The sequence below is a fragment of the Felis catus genome, chromosome C2 (genome assembly GCF_018350175.1).
Source record: "Felis catus isolate Fca126 chromosome C2, F.catus_Fca126_mat1.0, whole genome shotgun sequence".
NCBI lineage: Eukaryota > Metazoa > Chordata > Mammalia > Carnivora > Felidae > Felis > Felis catus.
The window spans coordinates 77,613,895-77,641,065 of NC_058376.1; the positions used below are offsets into that span (position 1 = coordinate 77,613,895).

A 27,171-nucleotide genomic window follows, 5' to 3' on the forward strand; every position below is an offset into this window, starting at 1 on the left:
ATTAATTAAAATTTAAAGAACCACACGGAACTATTGGCTATCAAACTGGACAGCACGGCTATTATCTGGATTATAATTAAATGCTTCTCCCCTATATCCTGCCAAGGGATTGAAAGGCAGTTCTCACAGAATAATAATGGAGCAAATCGGAAACAAGTCTTTGCCTGTTCTAAGTACTGGAGCCCTGTTTATCAGACAACGTACTCAGTAAATATTTAACAAAGCTTGGGGGAATGTGGTGGCAACCACCATTAACATTAAGGAGGCAGAGAAGACAAAATTCAGACAAATCTGCAGCCACAGTCCATCTGGGTAGGCCTGTGCAGCGGTAAGATGAGGGCCATGCAAACCGTAAACTGCTCACATCTAGTGGTCCTGACCCCACAAGTGTGTGTTACTATGGGTCAAAGTTACAGGAAAGCAGTTTCAAATTCACTCCTAGCTGTGGGACTTTTGCAATACCACATTTTTTGTCCTTTTCCAATTTCTCATGTTTACTCCCTGATTCTGCTTCCACCTGGTTTAACTTCTACCTTGTGCAACTTTCCTAAAATAAGTAATCTTTTCAAAGCCTTTCTCAGGTGGGGGAAAGATGGGATGGGAGAGGGCTGAAACAATGGTAGATTTCCTTTTGAGAGTCTAGTTTCTAACTTGAACGTAACAGTACCTACATATACACGTGCCTTTGCAAACTAATTTCAGTTAGTGTTGATTTTTTATATGGGTTATGGGATCTTAATTATTTATTTATACTTCATTTTATGGCAGAGTAAGGCAGCTTCTCTCATTGTGAAATCTCTTACCTCCACCCCATTCTCCGTCCTCGCTGTTAAGTTCTGGTTCAGATCCTCATCATCTTCCTCCCACACCATTATTATAAGAGATAAGACTCGTTGGATAGTTAATACGTGCCAGGACTTTTTCTACATGTGTTTCATGTAGTATCTCTCTCCTTACTACCACCCAACGATGGCAGTAATATTAGTATCCTTATTTTGCAGACAAAGACAGGATCCAAAAGATAGTAAGTAATTTGCCTTATGCTACACAGCTAGCAACCAAGGAAGCCAGGATTGGAATGGAGGCAATCTGGTGATACAGTCCCTGCTCTTTGTCATTTTTGCCACATTGCCTTCAACAACTTGATTATGATACACAGCCAGTGGGCATCAGTTAGAAGATGGATGACAATTAATTTGTTAGTATCATAAAATAGTGTAGTTACTAAGTTAATAGTTTATTCTTTTTTATTTTTTTAATGTTTATTTATTCTTGAGAGAGAGAGAGAGACAGAGACAGAAACAGAGTGAGCAGGGGAGGGGCAGAGAGAGAGGGAGACACAGAATTCGAAGCAGGCTCCAACAGAGCCTGACGCAGGGCTCGAACTCACAGACTGCGAGATCATGACCTGAACCAAAGTCAGATGCTTAACCTACTGAGCCACCCAGGCGCCCCAGTAATTTATTCTTTAGAGCTATGATTTGTCAGTAAGAGAATAGTTTTTCAGAAGATAGAAGGAAATCAAGTTTATGTCTCTAAAAGTCTCAGGCAGAGGACCTAGAATGGTGAACATATAACCAAGAATCAATAAATGTTAGGTATCATATTCTTGAATTGGGAAACATTTATAGACCAAGAAACTAGAATTACACATAATCTTGCATTCTGCAACATATGTGTGTGTGTGTGTGTGTGTGTTTGTGTATGCGTGTGTGTGTGTGTGTGTGTGTGTGTGTGTGTGTATACACATGATTGAGGGGGTAAAGATTGAGATCTCTGTTAATAATCCCTTAATTAGGTAGTTAACTGGTCTCCAGCAGTATGCTGATCTTATCCCATCATATTTTTTCAACTGGCTTTTCGCATTTTCCTTTCAATTTGAACCCCACCTCTTTCCTGGCCTCCAGCTCCCCCCAGATTATAGTCACATCCTTCTAACCAGAGTACAGTGTTGTACCCATGCCCAATCCCCTCCACAATCCATTCTTCACTCCTCAGAGCAATATTGTTAAAAACATTATCAAATCAACCTCATTAGCTCTTGTTCTTACCGAAAAATTTTTCGTGCCTCCCTACTGCCCTGAAGAAAAAAATCCGAATATCCCTAGGTAGAACTCATCCTTCACACCTGCATATTAGTTGGAAATAATCTCTAATGCCCATTCTTCCTCACCAACTCTTCTTGTCCTAAGTCTTATTATTCCTCCCTTCCATATAGTAGTGTTGCATTTCACAGACTACAATCATGCATAATGTAATTGTCCTTAAACAGCTCATAGGAAGGAGCCACATTATGTGGCTCATGTGTAAATGTGTAAATCCAAAAGCCCAGCTCTTCCTCCATCTCTGAAATGGTCAAAACAGAGAGGGGGAGTTCTGTTTCTCACCCAATGTTCTCTATCAAGGGCACACATGCCTCTGCCCTGTGCTGGTGGACAAAACCATCCAGCATTTCCAAAAGTTATTATCATCTTGATTCAGTATAAATGTGTAAAATCTCATAAAGGCATACAAGCTTCGTTCCCACCCATCTCTGGCAGGTCTCGCTCTCTGCCTCCAATGTTGCTGCCTTTGACATTGTTCAAACCCTCTCACCAACCTATTCTTATACTGTTAATACAGCCTTTGCATTAACTGACTTCTGTCTCTGCCTCCTGAGCCCAGAAAAATCTGACACACAAATCCTTGCTTGAAATTCTCAATACTCAAGTCCTTGCTTAAAATCCAGTGATCACTTCTCATTGCCTCATACATGATAAAGCCCACACTCCTGAGCATGGCACGCAAGTCTTGTCAATTCAATCACTTACTACATGCGCATCCTATGCATACGTTGACCCCAAAAGCCTACAGGATCCAGAGAAATAATATAAATGAATAGGAAGAGTGGACCCTGTGGAGAAATGGGAAACCAGAGAGCCCATCTAGAGCTGCAAGATACTTCCATCTCTTTCTGATCAGAATCTAGAAAATTTTCAGCGAAATCTCACAATTTTTCAAAGTCAAAGCTAATTTAGTTTTTGAAAAATTACTGGGAAGTTCAAACAAAAATGCATGTTGAGGCCAAATATGAGCTGCAGCTCCTATGTTCGTACATTTGTTCTATATTTGTAGTATGAATCCTTCCCTCTACCCAAAATGTCCCTCATGCAGCTGGGAGTTTAGTTCAAATATTTAGTTCCGCATGATGAAATCACAGCTTGCCTACATTTGACCACAGGACACTCACTTAGGTTTTTCCAGTGCAGCTACCCTTTCTCACACCCTTCCCATGTGTTGGGGGCAGAGCTCAGCCCTTCGTAGGTGTTATCCCAACTGATTTTGTTTACTTTTTATAACAATCTGAGTTATGTATATTTATTTTATGTTACAGATGGGGGAAAAGAGACACAGAGAGATTAACGACCTTGTTTAGCATCATGTCTACGGCAGGGAGAAAGCAGTGACTTACCTTAAATTCTGTCTTATCCTAAAGGCCAAGGTATTAAAAATTATCATCTTTATCACATTGTCATTTCTTTTTGTTTGATCTCCCCCCACCACCATCACCACCGTAAGAACCATCATCTCCTGAAGAGCCCAAACTGTTTTTACTTCCTGTCGGGTGGTAGTGCCTCAGATACCTCAGTATAAAGATTGGAGACTTCATCCATCTGTTCATTCACTTCATTACTGACTCTTACTAAATACCTACTATTCCCTCTGATATGACTCTGATTTGGGGACTTGCGGAGAGCTCAACTTGTGGCTGTCATTGCACTTGCTGGGTGGTGTGGGAAGTCACAAAGGTGGTGGAAGAGAAGCATGTGCTTCAGGTGGGTAGAGTGCACTGCATAAAGTATTTGCCTCAGGAGCCAGACCTATTGAATTTGGATGTCAATTCTGTCCTAGTCCAGCTGTGTTACTTGGGTAAACTACTTTACTTATCTAGCCCTCAGTTTCCTCATCTGTAGCGATCGTTACCCAGCTCATTGGCTTTTGTGATTATTAAGTGAGGTCATAGAAATAAAGCCCTTAGAATCTAAATAATCAGTCAGCATTACTTACTGTGATGATTAATTTTACGTCTCCATACGACTAGGCTGTAGTGGCCAGTTGTTTAGTCAAGCACCTGTCTAGATGCTGCTGTAAAGATATTTTACTATATAATTAACATTTAAATCACTAGACTTTGAGTAAAGCAAATTACCTTCCCTAGTGTGGGTGGGCCTCATCCAATCAGTTGAAGGCCTTAAGAACAAAGACTAGTAGGGCACCTGGGTGGCTCAGTCTGGTTAAGCATCCAACACTTGGTCTTGGCTCAGGTCATGATATCATGGTTCATGAAGCTGAACCCCACATGGAGCTCTGTGCTGATAGTGTGGAGCCTGCTTGGGATCTCCCTTTCTCCCTCTCTCTCTGCCCCTCCTGTGCATGTTCTCTCTCTGTCTCGCTCTCTCATATTATCTCTCTGTCAAAACAAATGTTGAAATCAACTTTGAAAAGAAAAAAAAAGACTAATGTTTCTGGGGAGAAAGGAATTTTTCTCAAGACTGCAAGATGTCTGACTCAAGACTACCATATCAACTCTTACCTGAGTCTCCAGCCTGCTGGCCTGCTCTACCAATTTCCAACTTTGCACTTCACATAATAGTATGCGCCAATTCTTTAAAATTAATCTCTTTATCTCTTTGTCTCTTTCTGTACCTCTCTGTCTCTGTCTCTCTGTAACATGTCTAATATCTTGTCTAATGCAGGGATGTATATCAAGGGAGAATAAAGAGAGAGACAGAGAAATAGATGAAACAGATATAGATATAGATATATACATATCTTCTATTGGTTCTCTTTCTATGGAGAACCCTAATTAACATAGTTAGAATTACATTATGCAGATTAAAAGTAAAATATCATTAGTAATTTGACCTTGATTCTTGATGATGAAATTGGTGGAGGGTTTCTAGTGTCTCTAATGGGTAAAAGTAAACCTTTCCCCCAAAAAAATCAAGCAAAGGGATAAAATAAGGAAATAGTCCTTCACTAACTTGCTTCAAAATAAATTTTTTATAATTCAAACTGTAGATTTTATGGCTGAAATTCCACCATCTTTTTTTCCCTTTTCTGAAGAGACAGAACTGCCAGGCTGTGAGCAAGGGGAAGGCGTAAGGAGGAGCTCATCTCCACATGATGCAGCAGAGAGCTAATAACAATCTTAAACCAAGGATTCACCCCCACTCCCCCCACACCCGTCGCTGCCAAACATCTGATAAGCCACACTGATCTGCAAGATACTTACTTGGTACCAAGCCTCTGTCCTCCCTCTGCTCTTGGCCCACCCCTTCTCAGAAAGAGCCCCTCAGCCTTTGGTCCCTGTCATAGAAACTACCAGAAGGGGGACCTGTCCAGGGCCAGGAGAAGGGGCGTGAACATCTCATTCAAAGCCCCCATCCCTCTCGTTGCTGCCTTGTCCATTTCTAAATACAAAATTGCATCTGGCTGCTAGAAACCCTGCATATCCTGTCACCTTGATTTAACTGTGACATTAAATGGGATTCTAATAGAATCCAGGCAAGGAAAAGAGAGTTTCTGAACAAATGTGAGGATCGTTTGTAATTGGCAGCATCAGCAAATTAGATATGTCTGTTCTGTGTGAAATAACAACTATTATTTCAAGTGCTTGCTCTGTACTAACTACTGTTCCAAGTCATGCACACATATAAACTTGCTTAATGATCATAATATGATAAAGTTTAACTCATTGAAAGAGAAAAAATCTAACGCCCAAGTGTGTTATACAAATGTTCCAAGATTCCTCAATTAGTAAGCAATAGAACCAGGGTTCAAAAATTTGTGCTTTAAAAAATGTTTTTAACGTCTTACTTATTTTTGAGAGAGAAAGAGACAGACAGATAGAGCAAGAGTGGGGCAGGGTCAGAGAGAGAGAGAGGGAGACACAGAATCCTAAGCAGGCTCTAGGCTCAGAACTGTCAGCACAGAGCCCGACGCGGGGCTCGAACCCATGAACAGTGAGATCATGACCTGAGCTGAAGTGGGACTGTTAACCAACTGAGCCACCCAGGTGCTCCAAAAGTTTTTGCTTTTAAACACTTACACCTCGCTACCCTCTAAAAACTGAAAGAAGTTTCAAAGGACTGTTTTTAGCAGTTATGACAGGCATGAACCAATGGTTTTTAGAACCTTCATGTTCTAACACTAAAATTCATGCTAAATTTTCACACTTGTACTCTGGTTCCTCTCTCAAGCCCTGAATAATTACACAACAGATTGTTTGCCTAGAAATGTATCCATCCATTCTGCTTTCACAACCCGAGAAGTGCAAAAAGCCAGTGTTACCATGCGGTGCCACTAAGGGGAAAATGTCCCTTCTGAAGGCTTTCTTACTCTTATCACTAGTTTCTGAGAGCCTCTCATGCTGCCCTTTGGGACTGTGTTTCTTTGCCTGCACTCTATGACCCTTCGTCTCACTTTTACTCTCCACTCTTGGTGTATCTCTCGAACTTATTTCCGGTCCTCAGGATTATAGCTGAGCCTAAGCATCAGTACAGACGGACATGGATGGAGTAAACCAGCAGTCTATTTGGTCTTTTCGTCCAGACCTCTGTCTTCAGCAGCAACACCTCTTCCACAGGATCTGATCCCCCAGGTGTGGATTTTAGTGGACAGAAGAAGAGATGGAGAAAGGACACGAAGGAGTCAGAGGGTAGCCACAGTGTGGAACACCTCACTGGAGGAGAAATACAGGGTAAGGATGGCTAAGCCCTGAAAGCCAATGGTCCTCAATGGATTTCATTTACACAGGGAACTACTGTAGAAGTGTGCTTAAAGGCTTGTGCTCCAGACCATGGTGTGTAGTTTGGGATCCCAGAGCTTCCATTTACCAAATACGATCTTGGGTAATAGAGGACAGAGCATATAAAAGTCTAGTAATGATAGCATGTTACCCACAAAGGTCAGCTTTTATTCCTTAGGGTCATTGAGCTTTATATTTGGGTGACCTTTTGGAAGTCAATTCCTAATTATTATTGGTAGGGAAATTGAGAGGAGAAAAGATGTAATTTGTCTAAGGGTACAGAGGAGATCTTCCTGTTCAACCGGCCAAGACATTTGCCATGCCATCTCCAACCTTTCTAGAAACTTCTTGGTCACAGTGATGCCTCTTTTGCTTATGCTTCATATATTAGAGGCCCATGTTTGTGAGTTGTTTTTCCTCTTAAGTGGATGGATTTATGCTGAGCCATGATCTCACCTCTGTGCACTGAGGGAAGGACAGAAAACTAGACAGGATTAGGGATACCAGAGATGGGCATGGGACACACTGCAGTAAACAGCATTTACCACAACCTCACAAATAAGGCTGCGGTCAGTGAAGTAATCAGCCTCACACAGCCCCGAAACAAAATGAAAACAAAAACATGGGGCCATACTGACCACAGAATTCAAACCTCTGGTTGCCTGCAAACTGTAGGTTGATAGAAACAGGCCCTCCTGCAGGTTAAAAGGACCCAAGCATGAGTGTATTCATTGAACGCATATCTTGTCTTCATTAATCCAATCTGAGCAACAAAGAAAAAAAACATTTCCAAGAACAGTTTTAATTCTGAATCCACTGGAACAACAACAAAACAGATCATGATTCACATGGTAGTGGTCTAGACTTACAGCAAATTCTGAGAACCTCCTTTGAGCTGAATACTCCTGGAGGATAGACAAATCACGTGTGATTGATACTTCTGCAGCTACACCCACAGGTGCCCGCAGAACATCCACCTGGACCTAGAAAGAATTACTACCTGCAGGCCCAGACTCTGGGGACTCAACATGGATGTGGTCCCGCCCTTCAGAGCTGACTGAGAGCCTTCCTGGGGTCTGGAAGACTTTCACACTCACTTGTTAATCAGGCTTATTCCAAATGAAATCCTTTATCCAGCTCATGTGGTACCCTCTTCATGGCTAGTCCCCAAATTTCTGGGCAGACCTGTCCTTTGGACTTAAACCTTCAAAAGGTGTCTGGAGATAACCAGGTAGAAGTGAGGGTGATGGGGTTTCGGTTTGTTGTTGTTGTTGTTGTTGTTGTTTCACTTTCATATAGACTTAAAAAAATATTTTTTTATGTTTATTTTTGAGAGAGAGACAGAGAGCGAGGGGGAAGGGCAGAGAGAGAGGGAGACACAGAATCCGAAGCAGGCTCCAGGCTCTGAGCTGTTAGCACAGACCTGATGCGGGGCTCAAACCCACGAGAACCGTGAGATCATGACCTGAGCCCAAGTCGGTTGATTAATTGACTGACCCACCCAGGCACCCCTGAAAAAACTTTTTTAAGGGTAGTTTTACATTCACAGCAAAATTGAGCAGAAGGTACAGAGATTCTCAGGTACCACCTGCCCCCACACATGCACAGCCCCATATTAGCACCTCCCAAGTGTTAGAGTCATTTTCATCCCTCTCATTCACACTCTGAGCCTTTCTTTTCTTTTTTACTTTTCATTCCTTGTGACAAACTGGCAGCTCCCATGGTAAATATGGAAGTCTATCTTGTTTTCTCCTCTTGCTTTATCCTTGTTTTCTATGTTTACTTCTGCCTCCGATGTGCTTCTGGTTTTACTAAAATCATAGAAGCTTCTCCTCCTACCACACTCAAACCACATACAGAAATCAGTTGGGAAAACATTTTAATTATTCCAAACCACAAGGTCACTTCTGAGTAACTACAAAGAAGGAAGCTTTAGAGACCTGTGGAGGGAAACTGAAGTCTCAGCTAGACAGAAACCTGAGGGGGATTCTAAAATGGAACCAGGACCTTGACTTCCTGAATGCTAGCCCAGTTCTTTTTTCTCTGGGGAAAGACTTTATTTTTCATGTTTATTTATTTTTGAGAGAGAGAGAGAGCGAGAGAGCATGCATACGCAGGAGAGAGGCAGAGAGAGAGGGGGACAGAGGGTCCGAAGCAGAGAGCCACACAGGGCTTGAACCCATGGAACCCTGAGGCCACCACCCCAGTCCAACCAAGGCGCTTAACCAACCAGGCCACCCAGGTGCCCCTGAGGGAAGGCTTTTATATGCTCTCATCTTTGATGAACAGTTGCCTGATAACTCATTGATGAAACACTCTTTGGGCCATGATGGGGGTGCCCATTGGCCAGGTCCCCCTAAGAAATAATCACTGCTTTAAGACAAACTGCTGTAGGAAAGAGACTGGTGTGCGTGTGTGTGTGTGCGTGTGTGTATGTGTGTGTGTGTGTGTGTGTGTGTAGGGATGGGGGAGGGTAGGCAGCACTTTCGTAACGGTGATAATAGATTAAAGGGTATATATTCAGGTCGCTATCAGACCACTCTGTAGTGGAAAGTACTGGAAGTGCTTCTAACTTGCTGTGTGATCATAGGGAAATCTTGTTTCCTCTCTGGGTCTCAGTTTCCCAACCTATAAACTATAAAGATTTCCTACAACCCACGCAGAAATACGTGATTCTAGGGGAGACCACGAAGGGAAAAGGGGGACAGAGGGAGGAAAGAAGGTGGAGAAAGATGGACAAAAGAGAGACAAGGGTGTGTGAGGGAGGGGAACTGTTGTGGGAATAAACAGAAAATGCCTTTTAATGAGATAGTAAAATAAAGTTGAAAATGAAAACGGGGGGTCTCTTGAGGCCTCTGCTTTTCATCTTTTATGCATTTTTAGCATTTCCACATATAGTCATTTTGGGGTAAATGTAGATCGAATGGATGGAAAGCCTGAGAAGTCTCACAAGAGGAAAAAGGGGGGGCGAGAAATGAGAGAGAAGGAGTCAGGAGCACACCGGACCCTGAGCCTGCCCAGTAAATCCCCACACCGTTCCTGCCCAGGGCGCAGGGGCCAGCGAGGAGGGCTCCTGTGCTCCCCGAAGCTTTCCTAGTGAGCTGCCCTGAAACCGCCAGGGGGCGCTGCGCGGCGGCCGGCGGGCCGGGGGCGGAGCCGCTTTAAATCGCGGCGCCCAGCAGGTTGGCGTCTCAGTCCCGAGCCGAGAGCCGCGCAGCTTTTCGCCTCCCAACTCCAGCGCCGACCCGGACCGGACCCTGACCCACAGTTTCGCCAGGGGCAGCACCAGGAGCAAGGCTCCCCGCAATCACTTTCTCTGCGCGGCTCCGTCACCCCGGGGAGTCCCAGGTGCGCACCTGCCAGCTCCGCCTTCTGCACCTGCCACCAGCGAGCCGGCGCGGGCACCGGAGCGAGCCATGGCCAACGCGGGGCTGCAGCTGTTAGGCTTCATCCTGGCCTTCCTGGGCTGGATCGGCTCCATCGTCAGCACGGCACTGCCCCAATGGAAGATTTACTCCTACGCCGGCGACAACATCGTGACTGCCCAGGCCATCTACGAGGGGCTGTGGATGTCTTGCGTGTCACAGAGCACCGGGCAGATACAGTGCAAAGTCTTCGACTCCTTGCTGAATCTGAACAGTGAGTGCCTTCCCCACCCCCACGGCCGTGAACCTGAGACCCCAGGCCCCCAGGGGCTCCTTTTTTGGGTAGAGGCTACCAGTTGATTCCGTGATGTAATTACATGATGAAACTTAAGTTGATCAGGTCTTCTGATCATGTGCTTTGTGGTGAGGAAGCAAAAGAACTGTGGTTTGGGAAAAGAGACGCCCTGGGCTCAGCTCTGATTTTCCCTCCAACTCCCTGGGTGACACTTTTCTCCTGTAAGTGTGTTTTTACCTTAAATTCCCTTGAGAGTGAAGTGGAGATTGAGTGGGTGAAGGCCAACCTCCAACTTCAGATCGAAGGCCTTTCCTGGACATTGTATAAGATTCAGTGTAAATTGAAGAATGGTTGGGTTTGGGCAAGAAAACCCTGTGCTTTGAAAAGTTCAGAGGCTGGTAGCTTTTCCAGATTCTACGATTACTAGACAATCCCAACGTTTTAGATGAATTGTGAGGGTTCTAAAATCTATCTTTACTATGAGTTTCCATAGTAAAAGTCACATTCCTACATGGACTGTCCCAACCCAGTGAGTACTACCCACACTTGAGCTTGAAGGCTCTGATCCTTTTGAGTTTTGAGATCCACTAAGTGTGGGGAGGCTCCATCGCATTCTCTTCCTTGACTCGGGGTTTGCATTCAAGCTGGACTCTGCAGAGGAGGCAGATTGTGTCATACCATTTTGGAAAGTGTAGGCTGGTGGCAGGTGGAAAAGGGTGACAAGAAGGAAAAGTTCTAAATAAGCTCCCATCATAACAGGGAGGGAAGAGTGAGGGCATGGAGAAAATGTGGCAGAGGAGACACAGTTGAGGAAGGCAGAACTCAGCCGGGGAGGAAGGTAGTGAGAGACACAGTAGGTCTTCTCCAAGCTTCCGTCTTCCTCAAAAGAATGTCTGTGTAACGCACGTCCGTTCTTCGGTCAAGTGGGAGAGGGTTATGCAGAGAGAACTATTTTGAGAGATGTATTTCTAAGGATGATGGGGAGAAGGATGATAGAATGGCCTTTTTACTTTTATTTTTCTAGGTAAAAGCTTTTGAGTGCCTTTTCAGAAATGCATTAAATTGCCACTTACTTAGGTCATAACAATTCATGGCTGGAGTACCTTCCTTGAGGTACTCCACTAGTTGTCCTGCACCTGTGTGCCTCGTATGTCCTTGGACTAACTTGAAGAAAAGTTTCCTCTGTCTTTACCTGGACAAACGAGCCTGCCCGTCAGCCCCCTTTGCGTTCTGAGGGTAAGCCTCGCTGTCATCATGCAAACTTACTTCTGTTGACCTGTCCACCTGCTGTGTGTGGTTTTGTCAGAAACCATACAGTTTAGAGTTATTAAATCTGTTCTGAATCTGTTCAAACAGCTTGAGCACCTGGTCCGTCAATGTGCATGGTGGTTTTGAGTGTTCTCGTTTCAACTTTTCAAAGTTCCCATATTGTTAGGATCCCTTTATACCAAATATAAGAAGTATATTAAGTACGCTCCCTTATGTAATCATTGAATCTCCCCATGAAAAGACGAATGCGTGTAAGGAGATGATGTCAAGCATTTTGCATGTCATGCTAAGGACTTGGCAGATGGAGAAGGTTTTAAGGGCAATTCCAGAGAGCTCTCTGATTCTTCTGATCAAAACAGTTCATTCTCAACACATTTAACTAGGTTTCCTTTTACTTCCTTAAGCCACCAAATAGAATCCATGACCAAATTGATCCATGTTGTAAATACTCCAACAGGTAGGTCATTGCTATACATGATAAAGTGTCAAAATGTTTTACTTCCATTTATTCCCTGCTAATATAGCAGTTGTGGTTTTTTGAAGCTATTGTGGAAGAACTAAATACACTCCCCTGCACATTTTAGAGATTGCTTCCTGATGATTTAAGTCCAGATCAGATTCCTCTTTTTGTTTTGGTCGAAACCAGGGTTTATCCAAAGTGGAGGTGAGGCCTTTCTCTCAAAACTGATTCCCAGAAGAGGGAGCCTTGACTCACAGGTACTTTCCCAACCTGCCAATGACTGACCAGATGCCTTTGAATGAAGCCTAGTGAACCTGTCTCTGTTTCTCTGCCTGGGCTGTGGTCCTCACCCTCACCTAATGTAGAGACCTGGGGTAGTGGTGATTCATTGGCTGGATTGGATACAGTTTGTAACATCTAGAAGAGAATGATTATCTTATGTGTAAGTAGTGTCCCTTGTAAAGGGTTGCATTCCAGGAAGTGCTTTTAGCTTATAGCTTAACTAGAAGTTTCCTGAAATTGTACCTTGTTCTCTTTGCCAGTCGAGCCCACTTGGCATCTTAGGGTGGAGATAGAGAAATTTATCAAGGTTTGTAACAACAGACATGTTAAAAGCCCTTGATCCCCTGCTCTAGCTAGTGTCAGCTATAAAAAGCATGTGGCATTCATAAAATATCTAAAGGAATATAGGGTATTGAAACCAGTATAGGAAATGGGATACAACAGGGCTTTTTTTTTATGTGGTTCTTGCAAAGTAGTTTATTAAAATGTAACTGAGAAACTTCCTGGGGGGGGGGGTGGGGGAGGGAAATGTTACACTGTGTATTGTGGTTTTACTATGGCCGAAACCATTTCAATTCCATCCCAGGTATGAGATGCTTATTGACAAGATGACTCCTGCAGCTGAGAATTGGCATATACAATGAGGAGTGCCAGATACAGCTGCAGTAGACTTTTCCTGATTAAACTGTACATCTCGCCTTGTGTTGATCCAGTTCTCAAGCTTTTGGCGAGCTTGTGTCTATTTTAGTTGTTAGTTCATTGTTTCTTCTTGCTTGATTTTAGTGGCGAGAGCGGTCCAAAGGATTGGGCTGTCCAAGTAGGCTGCAGTGTGGGAGGTGTGCAAGTAGAGAAGTAAGCATTTTGTAGGAATGTTGTAGGGAAAATCCAAGCACCAGACAAATGGAAGGTTAGGCTAGACTCTCCTAAGTCTCATGTAACTTTGGGATTCTGTAATTTGTTTATAAGCTCCTCTAGCCTGTTCCACTTGCTTTGCATGAACCCACATGTGTGTAGGTGTGCTTAATGAGTATGGGTTGTCAGTGAGGTTTCCCAGCACTCTCCCCATGATGTCAGGCTCAATCAAAGAGACGAAATCACTGACTTGGATTTTAAGTCTTTAAAGCATAGGCAGAGAGGAAGGTACTCACATTTCCCCAGTCTACATAATGCATGCTGCAACCAAGGGGTGTTCAAGGGGCCACTGGTGTTCGACTCTCTTTCATGAATTAGTTTTGACTCTTGGAATGATGAAAGTAAAAAAAAAATTAAAAATCTGGGCTTGAAATCAGAAGCTCTCAATGCTTACTCTAGTTTTGTGCTAAGTAGCTATGTATATTATGGTAAGCCACTCCATCTCTCTGGGCTGTAGTTTTCCCACTTATAAAATAGGGCAGAGCGAGGGGGATGGGGAGATGAATCCATGATTCATTCATCAACTCAACAAATGTAAGCCAGGCCCTATTCTTGCTCCCAGGGATACAGCTGAAATGATTTAGAAGGTGCCAGTGTTGATTCCTGCCTGTGCCAACATTCTTTGTTACTGACTGCCATGATTGAAGGCAAAGAAGCAAGTGGCATAGTTTAGGTTTCCCTGATGGGAGCGATGGGTAATTGGTAATATGGAAGCTTACATTCAATCATGAGGCAATTTCTCTAAGAAACAAACAAAAAAGATAGCGAGACTACTCAGGACATCCTGAGAAGTGCTAAGTCCTTACTCCTCCCAGACCACTTCAGTGACTGTGGCAGTGTTCTGAGGTCATACGCAGTGGCCACCAGCTTAGGCGTCAATAAAATGGAAATCATAACAATGAGAACTCTTGAGAAACTTTGAACTTGAGTAAAAGTGAAAAAGCCATGGGAGTATATAGTTCTGTGAGTCTGTGATGAGCTCATTTAATTGCAGGGAAGAGAGCGTTTTTGTTTCAGTCACCCAATGGTCGGTTCATTTACTTGCCTAACACTTATTAAGCAACTACTCATGCAAAGGGGGACCACATGAGGGTGTGGATTTAATGAAAATCGATTTTGTTTGATACATACTGCGTAAGGTAGTGATATAGCAATATGGCCAGTAAATAGCATACACAATTATACAATGCCAAGTATCTACAGGAGACTTTGCTGCTTGTATAGTAAGACTTAAAAAAAAAAAAAAAAAAAAAAAAGAAACCTTTAAAAAAAATGGACATACTTGTCTATACTTGTCTTTCTACACTCATGTTGATTAACCCAACTGTAGTCGATCAGTAACTTCTCACTCATTTCTTGTCTTGTAAGTAGAGGTCTTTGTAAGTACTTTTTCAAATTATACTTTCGGGTCGAAAGTGGTGAGAACCCCTTAGGGGGTCTTTAATCTCAAGATTATCGGTCTAGGTAAGTGTAATTAAAAGACTGCCTCCTCTATTTACTGCTGAATAATGATGAGAAACAATAGTGTAACTTTCTGAATGTTTGCTAACCATTTTCCCCACAGACATCTTTAGTCAGTGATAAGAATATTGTAGAGGTGTCTCTAAACTTAAAGGGCCAGGAAAGGAACAGTTTGCTTCCAGAGTTGATCCAATTAGGCCAGCTCAGAGTTAATAGTTCAAGGCTATACTGTATCTATCTGGTCTAAAATGCAGTTTTGTGGCTCTCAAAGATTTCTCAACTTCTTTATCCTGCTCATCATTATTCTACTAGGAAAAGAAAAAAAGAAAGAAAGAAAGAAAGAATGAGCTCAGAAGCTCATTCAATGCAGAATTCTAAAATTTTGAAAGCTAAAAAAATAAAGAAGTTAAGCACAAAATATGATTTGTTCCCTCCTTGTATAAGTTTCTGGCTTTTAATGATTGAAACTAAGTCTAGCTTTATATAGGGAATTTTTACTCTACCCAGGCTCACTAAGGAGGCGTTGCTCATGAGTATATCAAAGACTAAGCTAAACACCAGAGTATTTTCTCTATTGTATTAGTGCAAATTTGAAAAAATAAAAACATGTTCTAATTTGAATTCGTTGAACACAGGTTGAATAACCCATGTAGCTTGCCAGGTACTGTTCATAGTGTTTTGGATGGAACAAATATCTGCCCCAAGACCTCAAGGAGCTCACAATTACATATTTTAGACCTCTGGCTTAAAAGGCTTCCATAAGACCTTAATTTGAAGGATTCATCTGGTTCCAGCTTAAAATTGTGCAATTTAGATTCTATCTCCACATAAAATTCTCATAACTTGTAACACAACACTTGCTCACTTTGACTTTGTAATCCATTGTTACATATGCCTAACTAGTGAGTTTTCATGTTGTTATGATTCTCAGCCTTTTTTTTAACAACCCCCCCACCCCACACATATCAATATAGTTAAGAATTCATCCAAATGTCTCCAATGAAGCAAGATGAGATTGTGTGTTTGATGTGCATCCAGTATTGTAACATAGAAATTGTGCAAGTCAGTGGATGCGGAGACATAAATGAAAAGAGAGAAGGAGAAAAATACTGCTTTGCAAAATAACACTATTGCTTTATCAGATCTTTAAAAATGAAACATGATCTCTGTTCCATTCAGCTTATATGATTCCCAAGCAATTTTTTTTCTATTTTCGCCATTATTTTTTGTGCATTGTACAAATAATTCATTATTCTGTGAAGAAATAAAACAGAGGGGGTTTTGTAATGAACAGAAGAAAATGTTTCCTCCCCCTTAGAAGCTTTGTGAAATAAGGGGAAAGAATCAAATGGGTATGGCATGAACCAACTGTGCTTTCCCGGAGGACTTGAAGGGGGAAAACTTAGAGATGAAAACTGTGAATATTCGATCATTCCAGGTAAGTGCAGATGGAGACGTGGAGTAGTTTATCTATGTGTGCTCCCTGTCTGGGTGGTTTTATACAAGTGTGACTCATGAGACTGAGACACAGTAGACTCCCCGTGAAGAATACCTTGTGATTCAAGTGCTCAGACCTGCTGGGCTGGTGGCCTGGTGTTTTTACATGAAGTGCAGATCAGGATGATTATTACAGTCTCTGAGTCAGGTTGGGGGCCCTACAAGACAAACAAAGTGGAAAACTTGGAGAGACATCATAGTTTAACAATAAAAGTGGTTAATAAAGGTTGGAAAACTGTTTATGAGAGAAAAAGGCAGAAGAGGCTGAGAGATGTGGAAGGCTGCATGTAATTTAAGGGTCGACATGGTAAGAATATTTGCTAACTATGCTCTCTATATTGAAGGTAAAAATCCTGCCACCCCTTCTTTTAGCCCCTACAATGACTTCTGATTACACTTAGAATAAACACCGAACCCCATACTCCAGATTGCAAAACCCTGCATGATCTATGCCTTCTGACCACCATGCTAAACCCACCTCATTTTATTTGTCACATTCTGTCATCCTCCAGTAGAGTGACCCCCTGTCCCCATTTGCCCAGGATTCAGGTCCTTCTCAGGAGGTAGGACTTGTAGTTTTAACACCAAGACAGTAGGGTGCCTGAGTAGGCTCAGTAGGCTAAGTGTCGAACTCTTGATTTTGGCTCCGGTCGTGATCTCACAGTTCGTGGGTTTGAGGCCCCACATCAGGCTCTGCGCTGGCAGCATGGAGCCTGCTTGGGATTCTCTCTCTCTCTCCCTCTCTCTCTCAAAATAAATAAGTAAACTTGGAAAAAAAAAAAAAAGACAGTGCCAGGCAAACAGACAGGAGTCATCCTATCCTCCTGGCATATGGATTATCTTTGTGAATTTCAGTATTTCCTCTTCCGGTATTCTTTTGCTCTCAGTGGCATTTGGGACCAAATCTGAAATTTGTGTTATGTATAAGAACTTAGTTATTTTGCTTTTCATTTCTCTATTACATAATGATTGTCCTTACAAAAATTGTTGGGAAATGAGAAGGAAGGACACACTGTAACAGTGGATCCTTGGTACTTTCCTCCTCTTACCTCAGGATTGTTTGTGATTCCAAGGAAGAAGATTTACGTTAATCTTATAAGCAGCTTCAGTTCCTGGGAAATGCATACGGAACATGTGTTTTCATTCAGCAGTTCTTATACTACCCTGGAATCTTAAGCGAAGTGTGTGGGTAGGGTTCATGTGTGCCCACACACGCTTATAAGGACGTGGATATGTAAGGGGGGGAAGGTGTTTCCATTTTGGCATGTAATTAAATCATGGGGCGCCTGTGTGGCTCAGTCGGTTGAGCATCTGACTTCAGCTCAGATTATGATCTCGTGGTTCACAAGTTCGAGCCCCGCCTCAGGCTCTGTACTGACAGCTTGGAGCCTGGGACCTGCTTCAGATTCTGTGTCTCTGTCTCTCTGCCCCTCCCCTGCTCCTTCTCTCTCTCTCTCTCTCTCTCTCTCTCTCTCTCTCTCTCAAATAAAGAAATAAATAAACATTAAATTTTTTTAATCAAATACAAATTTATCTTGGCTTCCAAAATATCTCTCAGATACAGTAAAATAAAATACCTTTGATTCTTGTGATTTTATCAGAGATTGGATATAAATATTAAAACATTAAAATTGAATGATGTTTTAGAAATCTTTAGAGTTAACTGCGGCTGGGAATGTAAGTTTTCAGCCTTGAACGTAATAAGACTGAGCTTAAGTATCAGTCTGATAATGAGATACAAAACCTTTCCATCATGTCAGCCACTTTTGCAGACCATCAAGAAGTAAGGTGTTCCAACTTCTTGGCTAGAGATATCGTCATTCACACTTTCCATAATAGAAGCATGGTCCCAAAGAATAATAAGCAGCTTACCCAAGATGGCACGGTATGTTACAATGTAAATAATATTTATATCTGCAAAAATAATTGTCACATGTGAACACTGTCAATAAGATAAAGATCTTTATCTGAAGGAGGAAAAAAATCTACAATTAATCAAAGTCATTTCCCCATAAGTGAGTGAAAAAGTTGAAGGGGAGAAACTTTTTTTTTTCAATCTGTGCCTTCATTCCACAGTGATGGTATCATGGTTTTTACTCTTTAGGTAACATACTGGTATAATCTCCCAAAGCCGACTGTATCTATTTGCTCATGATTTAGTACACCAAGGACAATAACAGGATATGAGAAAATTAGTGGAATCTTGAGAAATGCTACATTAAATTATTGTCTGCTATTTTACAACCTGACAGTTTAATCGTTTTGGACACTGGTGATATCTCTGAAAATATAAAACTACTATGTTCCAAACTAAGATCTCAAAGTTTATTTGGTTTTGTTCTAAGAAAATGCCATTGATATCCCCCACCCCCAGCCCAATCACTGGAGACACAAATGTTACTTATTCAGCCATGATTATCTTTGAGAAATTCGTTACTCGTCTTCTAAATTCACCTGTTTTTTTCTGAAGCTTGATGACTGGAGTATAAAGCCATTGACTATTACCAAAGTATATTGTAAGCCATGTTAATTATAAATGGTTTAACATTAAGGATAATACATAGGATTGTTATTTCAGAATTAAAATACTCTGCTAGTGAGGATTAGAGATGTATTAGTTCTGCTAAACCTATTCAACCAGGTCATTAATTATTTTTCTAGAGAATTTGAAGTTCATATTGAAAACATAAAATGTGAGAGCTGGAGGACTTCTTACTCATCATCCAGCCAGGCGTTTCTTTTTCTGGAGAGGAAACTTTGTTGGTTACCTGCAGAAACATTGCTGGAACTGGGCTGTCCTGACTCCTAGTTCATTTTTCTCTCTTCCCTACAATATTGGAATATACTTGGCCTTCATTCATTCTCCTCTTGTTGGCCTAGGCTTCCTTTTTCCATGTTGTAAAATGTTTCCTTCCAGGCACTTTGCAAGCAACCCGCGCTTTGATGGTGATTGGCATCCTTCTGGGACTTATAGCCATCTTTGTGGCCACTGTTGGCATGAAGTGCATGAAGTGCATGGAAGACGATGAGGTGCAGAAGATGCGGATGGCTGTCATTGGGGGTGTGACATTTCTCATTGCAGGTAAGAGTGGCCCCGTCCCCCTGCCCCCCGTGTCTCTGGCACAGTTGGAGACCTCGGTTTCGGTTTCCTGAGAGTTTATTGGATTGGTTGCACTTAAACTGATTTATTTAAGCTCCTTTCAGATCTTGAAGGATGTATTTCGGTTCCTTTAAGATCTCGAAGACACAGAAACCTTGAGTCGACTTTCACTCTCTCAGATAGGATCCAAATGAAAATTTGAGATCTGTGCTCATGGCGGCGGAGGGTGGGGGGCAGGTCTGTTCATTGAGGTCCCAGGTGCCGGCTGTTTTGCTACAACCTCTTCCAGGTGAAGAGAGGTATTTTCTATTTGGCAAACACTAAGGAACAATTCTATATGATTCAGAAATTTTCTGTAGTGTCTCCACAGACACTATGAAGCAGAGATGGGGAGTAATGACAGAGAGAGTACGTGAAGATTGTGTGAATTGTACAGGTCTGTGAGCAATGGATGGGATTGAGGTTTTTTGGAGAAAAATGAGGACAACATTCCAGGCAGACAGATCTGATTCCAGAATAAATAGGAAGTACTATAGAGAAGTGAAGAGAAAGGCCAAATGGAGTAGAGGTGGAACGTTGGAATGGCAGGAAATTAGGTAGATGAGATAAGAAAGAGAGAGCCTTGATAAAGTAATGAAGTTTTGTTTTCCATAGACAACATACATGTATTTGTTGCTTCATTCAAGTGTTGATTGATGTGTTACATATGTGACCTTTGAGAAAATGAGTACCAGAAGAAGACGTGGACGGTTCCATTATAAAATTCTATAATAAGGGGTGCCTGGGTGGCTCAGTCCATTAAGTGTCCAACTTCAGCTCAGGTCATGATCTCACAGTTTGTGACTTCAAGCCTCACGTCAGGCTCTGTGCTGACAGCTCAGAGCCTGGAGCCTGCTTTGGACTCTGTGTCTCCCTCTCTCTGCTCCTCCCCAGCTCATACTCTGTCTCTCTCTCTCTCTCTCTCTCTCTCTCTCTCTCTCTCTCTCAAAAATAAATAAACATTAAAAAAAACTTTTAAGCCTATAATAAGAATTATATTAAATAAGATTGTTTATATGTATGTATACATATATAAATATGTATAAATGTGTGTATATAAAATAATAGACTACTATATAAATTATAAACAGTGTATATACCTTATATAGTATATGTAGTAGTCTATTATAGTTTTTTAAAATGACACTAGTGATATAATCTAACATTAGGAAGAGCTAGAATTAGACTTTCTTTTCTCATTTTCTCTTTGACAAAAGACTTTGTAGGGCCTTTAGCCCAGCATCATATGTGGATTTTACCAATAGTGAAGGAAGTGTCTGTGGCTTTACTAAAGATTTGGCTAAAGGGATCAGTCTTTGAATTTATTCAAATTAGCTCCTGTCAGAAAAAGCACGGATGGCATTTTATTCCCAACAGTTTGGTCCCAAAGGCTATGAATAAACTGCATAGTGCCCCTTCTTCGCTTACCTTCTTATAACTTCTGTAAGTGCAACACCCCTGCTTCTGTTTTATGGTAGTGAGGGTAGCAGGTTCCGGAGCCTTGTCATCGGTAGCCTTTGTCTCGGTAGCCAAAAGCAATAGTGTTTTCTGTCAAGTGTTAGAGACAATTAGATTGGGCCAATTTTGGCGGGGAGTAGGAAGGGGAAGGGGAAGGAGGGAGTAGCATGGACATATTTAATCTGTTTATAGTGATAGTTTTATAGAATCACTGCAAAAAGAAGCTACTTAATCTCTTTGGATAAGAAATACTGAGATATTTTATACTTCTTATAAATGATAGAAGTAATTATGTTGAGTAAGTAGTTTCCCTGGTATTACTGAAATAGGAGGTGTGTGAGAAATTGAGGGCATGCTACATAAATCGATCTAGCATATGGCACCTCACCAGTTCTCAAGACAAAATCTGTCATATCTGGCCAGTGGGGCAGTAGGATTTGGTCCATACTGAGACAGGTCCTGCTCTTCCCTGCTATCTAGTTGTTTACTTTCCTTTTGGTCCTGTAGAAATGTAAATTTCGAATTTGGGTCAAGAAAAATGGAGAAGGGTTTTCATCTTCTCTTTTGCAAGTGACTGTCTATACTAATACGGACATTGGCTTTATCAAAAAGTTTAGTACACTAATGTGTAACAATATCTTTGAAGGAGATCTTAGCTGACACCAAGCTGTTGAGTTATTTCCCAATGAAGTGTTATTTGTACCTGTGACCTTGGACTGTAAGTGAATAAGATGATATGAAGAGTGTAAACCATGCCCAACTTCAACTTAATATTTTTGCCTCTCTTAACAGAATACTTGGAATAAATCATGTCTGAATCTCCAGGCTCCCTCAGTTAAACTTGTCTAAATTAAAATTGACTAAATTAAAAATGTCAGCACTATTGGTGAGATTCAATTCTTGTAAAATGCTTATAAATGTAATGGGTGTATATTTTATGTTCATTGTTCCACAATGATTAACAGTCTTTTGTTTTGAATTTCTGTAGGTCTGGCTGTTTTAGTTGCCACAGCATGGTATGGCAATAGAATTGTTCAAGAATTTTATGATCCCATGACCCCGGTCAATGCCAGGTAATTCTATTCATGCATAAAATAGTTTGTTCTCTGAGAGAATTCCCTTTTTATGTTCTTCAAAGTCCAACTAGTGCTGTAACTTCCCAGATTTGCTGGGAGGTTTATGAAATTTTAGTCAAACTTGAAAATAATCTAAAAGGCCTCTAACTGATGTTAAAATGAGTTTTAACAGCCTATATTGATGACAAAATTCGCTTAATAGTAGAACATTTCCAAGCTTTATACTTTTCAAGTATATACTGGACCTTTATTTCTTGTTTATTCTTTTAATATCAATAAAGATGTTAACATATTTAACATTTGCTTTTTGAAGTATATCCCAATACTTACTGCACTTGATTGATTGATTATTTGTAAGTTAACACACTGTTTATGATTGGTTGAAAAAATAGTACTACTGTAGAGGTTAATGAATAGTACTTCAATCCCAACAGTTTAATTTTATTTAAGAAAAAAAAATAACTTATTTATGAAAAAAATAAGTTGAGATACTACTTTGAAATTTTCTGTTCCATAACAGCTATAAAATTGGCTTTGCTAAGGTCATTTTTCTTAAAATTGCAAGTTGTAGAAATAACAGAGCTGATTCTTAGCTCTCATGTAACAACACTCTTTGATCAGCGACAAGGCTCTTTGTCTCACTGTGTTCACATCATTAAGGCCTAATGACTGCATTCAAAGTCAGGATGTTAAGGTATAATTATTGTTTGTTTAGAGCTAGGATGAATGGATGAAGAATCACAGTGATTGGAGAGATAAGGTGTGCTTCTCTTCTTGTAATCACCCACATCTAGGAGAACACATACTGCAGTGATCATGATCCTGTTGGAGCCCATCCCCTAAGACTTACAATATAGGGACGGAAATTGCAAAGTCTCAGTAGGCTAAAATTTTATCAGTAATGCATGTGAAAGCACTTCATAAATTGCTTGGCACTGTATACTTGTTATTTACATGGTGTTCCATGATCCTGAAAACCATCCACTGAGGCAGACGAGATTATCCTGCTTTAAGAGAAGCAGAAACTTAGGGCTGGGACGTGAAGGTACTTACTAGCCAAAAGTGCAACAGTGGAGAATCCAGGCCTCATCACTCTAGATCCAGCCCTCCTCTACTCTGTGGTCCACCATCATTCACAGATCCTCTCCTCAGGAGTCTGGCTTCATACATCCACCTGGATCAGCTAATCTGAATGGTCTGTGGATTGCTTAGAAGTCTTTTTTTTTTTTTTAAGAAAACCATACATTTCTGACTTCAGTGTATGTAGGTATCTAGGATCAACTATTGAAATTTTAATAGTCTCCATCGCTCTCTAGCAGTTTCTTTACAGGATACGGTTGCTACTTGGCAAGAGCATAATTGTTCAGTTTTAGCCTGAGAATCATGGTCCAAGTCATAAACATGCTTTACAGGTCTCCTACATGTGGTAAAGTCTTTGGAAATATTTGTGTGATTAACCTGGTGTTGCATGCCATATTGCCTGAGCTACTATTGCAAAGTGTCTACAACTGTAACGTAAACATTCTTATATGTATGTATTCATAAACCTTAGAGTACCTCCCCCAAGGGATCATGGGGGATTTGTTTTTAATTGGAAAAATATTAAATGGATATGATACTGATTTCCATCCTTAATTATATTATAAAAATTTTCAATGGTTCATTGATTAAACAAATGCATTGTCTTTTCTTTTTAGGTATGAATTTGGTCAGGCTCTCTTCACTGGCTGGGCTGCTGCTTCTCTCTGCCTTCTGGGAGGTGCCCTACTTTGCTGTTCCTGTCCCCGGAAAACAACATCTTACCCAACGCCACGGCCTTATCCAAAACCTGCACCTTCCAGTGGGAAAGACTACGTGTGACACAGAAGCAAAAGGAGACAGCACTATCGAAAGAAGTAGAAAATGGACATTGTAATACTGTCATTGACCTTAGACTTTTGACTATTGTAGTCTGAACTGTGGTATTACTAAACCAAACCAAACAAAACCAAAAAAAAAAAAAAAAAACCAAAAAAAAAAAAACCCGAAAACAAAAAACCCGATATTTAAAAAAAAAATACCCGTTGCTAAAAATGGCTCAGTCTTATTTTATCTCCTTTCCTTCAATACAGGAGGGAAGCCTTTTCCATTTTTATTACTGCTTCCCACTGAGTAATCACCTCAAATGTGGGGAGGGGGCGCTCCATAAATATATATAGATATGTATATATACATGTTTTTCTATAAAAAGTTCGATAACAAAAGCTCTTATCATTATATTGGTACCATTATACTTAAAGTATATCGAAAAAAAGAAAAATATATTTAATTCTATGTTGATTGAAAAAAGCAGTTTATTTGGTATATTTCTCTTCTTCTTTATGAACACATAGATAATAGGTCAAGTATCATTTTCCCTCTTTCATGAGTTTTTAGTGTCTTTGACAGAAGCCCTAATCTATTTTATCAAGTATGACTTTTTTCACTTCTTCACATGTGCCCTTTTCATGTGCTTCTTTTATATTATTTTTATTATAGTCTTACATTATGTGCTTTGTCATCAGTCATTTTTCATGTCTTTATTGGTTTTTTTTCATTAGGTTGAGCTTAATATTGAATCTGATAACACATTTTATATGCCTACAATTTAATGCCTAGAGTCAGTAAGAATCTCTTACAAATCAGAGCATTAGGAGAATATCTTTCTGTATGACCAGATGATATATTCCTGTTGATCTTCCCACACGATTTCTGTACTCTGCCTTACAACACTCTTATTTGCTTTGAAAATATTTGTCTGATTGAGTTGCTGTGTGCTACTTTCCCAGGTGTTGTAACACAATTTTATTGATTGAGTTTTTAAGCTACTTATTCACAGTTGTATATCCCCCCAAACTATCTTTTTCTCCCCACACCCCCTCAACCATATTGTTTTCTCATATGTAATTATCATATAGTTTACTTCTTTCTAGAAAAAAATGTCTCACATGTCTGAATGAAGTGCTAAACTTCCTGTAGTGATAAGCTGATGACGAATATTCCCTCTCTAGCTGTAAGCGAGTCACTTAATCTTTCTCCTTTTTTCCCATCTGTCAAATTGAGATAATGATACTTAACCAGCTGGTAGAGGCAGTGTGAGTATCAATTAGTTGATATCATTCTCATGCTTTGAACATGAACTATGCCTAAGTAGTGTTTTTATTTGCTCAATTGGCTGTTAAGAAGTCACTGAACCCAACCTCTACAATGCCTTTACATCGCCCAGCACCTTCCTTTCTCTATTGGTCCATTTCCTTTCTATCAGCTGTGTATGCCATGCTATTGGTTCCCTGTTCCATTTTAACAATTGCTCTTCGTGTTCCTGTCTGAGAAATTACTACTTCACTTGAGCAAGATGATGTAATGGAAGGGTGTTGGCTTTGGTGTCTGGAGACCTGATTTGAATCTTGGTGCTATCAATTACTACGTGAGTTTGGGCAAGGCACTTTGCTGCCCTAGATTTATTGCCTCATCTGTAAAAAGGGGATTGTGACTCCTGACCTGCCTACCTCACAGGGCTGTTGTGGGGATCCAGTAATATGGGATACATGTAAATATGGTTTGATAAGGTAAAAAGAAAAATACTCTATGAAAAAAGAATTAAGGATTTGAGTGCATAGGTTTTGGGTTGCTTTTCAAATCACTGAAAAGAGAGAAATTTTAAGAAATGGCTTTCTTGCCTTAATCTCTCACATGATGGGACACTAAAGTGGAATTCAGCTTACTAAATGGAAAAGATTCTGAGGAAGTCTTAGTTTCTTCAGTCAGTATGGCCTGATGCTTTTTGTGGCTAAGCTCTTCTCCTTTCAGTAATGCAGACTTGACTTAGCACAAGTTTGCAGATGTAATGGGTAAAACAGGAGTGTAAGCATTAGCAAAGGCAAAATATGGAAGATTTTTTGAATTATAGTAACTGGCCAGCATATACAAGGTGTTGCTATTAGCTGGCATAATGAATTGGGAATGGTAATTCATGGTGAAACCACATGGAGAAGTTATCCAAAGGGCTGCATCATATGAGGATATGAACCAGAAAATTTTAGTGTGTCTTCCAAATCTGAAACTCTATGTTCTTAGAAGGTATAAATCAGAGACTTTCTACTTACATACGTCCTAATGATGTCTGAGTGTAAATGTATGTGGCTACTGGTTGCTAAACTCTACAGAGAAATTGATAGTCTAAAATGGCCAACAGAATTGGTACACCAGAATTTATCCAATTCTGCTATTTTTGTACTCCTCTTCTGTGCCTGGAAACAGACAAATAGATATTTTGGAGTTTTGTAATGGGAATTTGTATAAAGCATTACTCTTTTTCAATAAACTGTGTTTTTTAATAAAAAATAGCTTGTTTTTCTAATTATTTCAAGATTGTCATGGTTGGAAGAAGTTATGGTTTAGGATAGGATCTGACTCACTGTACGTTCCTGGGAAAGTGCTATTGTGCCTCTGGGCCATCTATCAAGTAGTTGAGTAACTCTACCCACTGTAATGGCCTATTTCTCTCAAACTGAGTTTCTACCTCATCAAGGCTGGTGATAGAAGAGAATTCCAAGAGAAGGTGCTTTATTTTCCTCATCCACAAATAGGGGACATGCTACAAAAGATGACTAAATGGTAAAATAGCCATTGTACAGTATTGTGCAAGCGTAAGGTGGTTGTGTTCCTCAGAAGGTGGAAGAGTGACAGACGGTAGGCTAGAAATTCATTATCGTTTTTGTGATGATTATTATCAAAACTACCTCTGAGGAAAGCAAGTGATGAAACACATTCACTAATTATCTGAAAATATCAATAATTGATAAAGCCTTAATTGTAACCCCTCCCTGGGCAATTTTCATATTAAAGATACAGGCTTGTAAACAAATGATTGCAACTCTGTGTGGAAATTCAGACATCAACAGGATGGGTGAGAGACTAAGGTTGTCAGTCAGTTTGATCTAAACTATTTGAGCAGATGCAACAGAATCCCAACTCTTTCTGTAGAATTTAAATTTCTGAGGGTAGGGTCCAGGCCCATGCAGTTTGAGAGGAGATAAAATGCGTAGGTGCTCCTGACAAGAACTCTGAAGGGAAAAGTCTGGATTGTAAATCATACCAAGTAGACACCCACTTCTGTGTGAGCTCATCCTTATTGGATGCCATTTTT

At 40.7% G+C, this 27,171-nt stretch overlaps 1 protein-coding gene across 1 annotated transcript; it reads left to right on the forward strand.

The window, feature by feature from the left end:
- Positions 1 to 9,970: 9,970 nt before the first annotated feature.
- Positions 9,971 to 26,368, forward strand: CLDN1 (claudin 1). The gene is made up of 4 exons (XM_003991794.4): positions 9,971 to 10,429; positions 19,249 to 19,413; positions 21,917 to 22,001; positions 23,702 to 26,368. Exons 1-4 carry the CDS (start codon positions 10,207 to 10,209, stop codon positions 23,862 to 23,864), a joined length of 636 nt encoding a protein of 211 aa, XP_003991843.1. The 5' UTR covers positions 9,971 to 10,206; the 3' UTR covers positions 23,865 to 26,368.
- Positions 26,369 to 27,171: the final 803 nt, after the last annotated feature.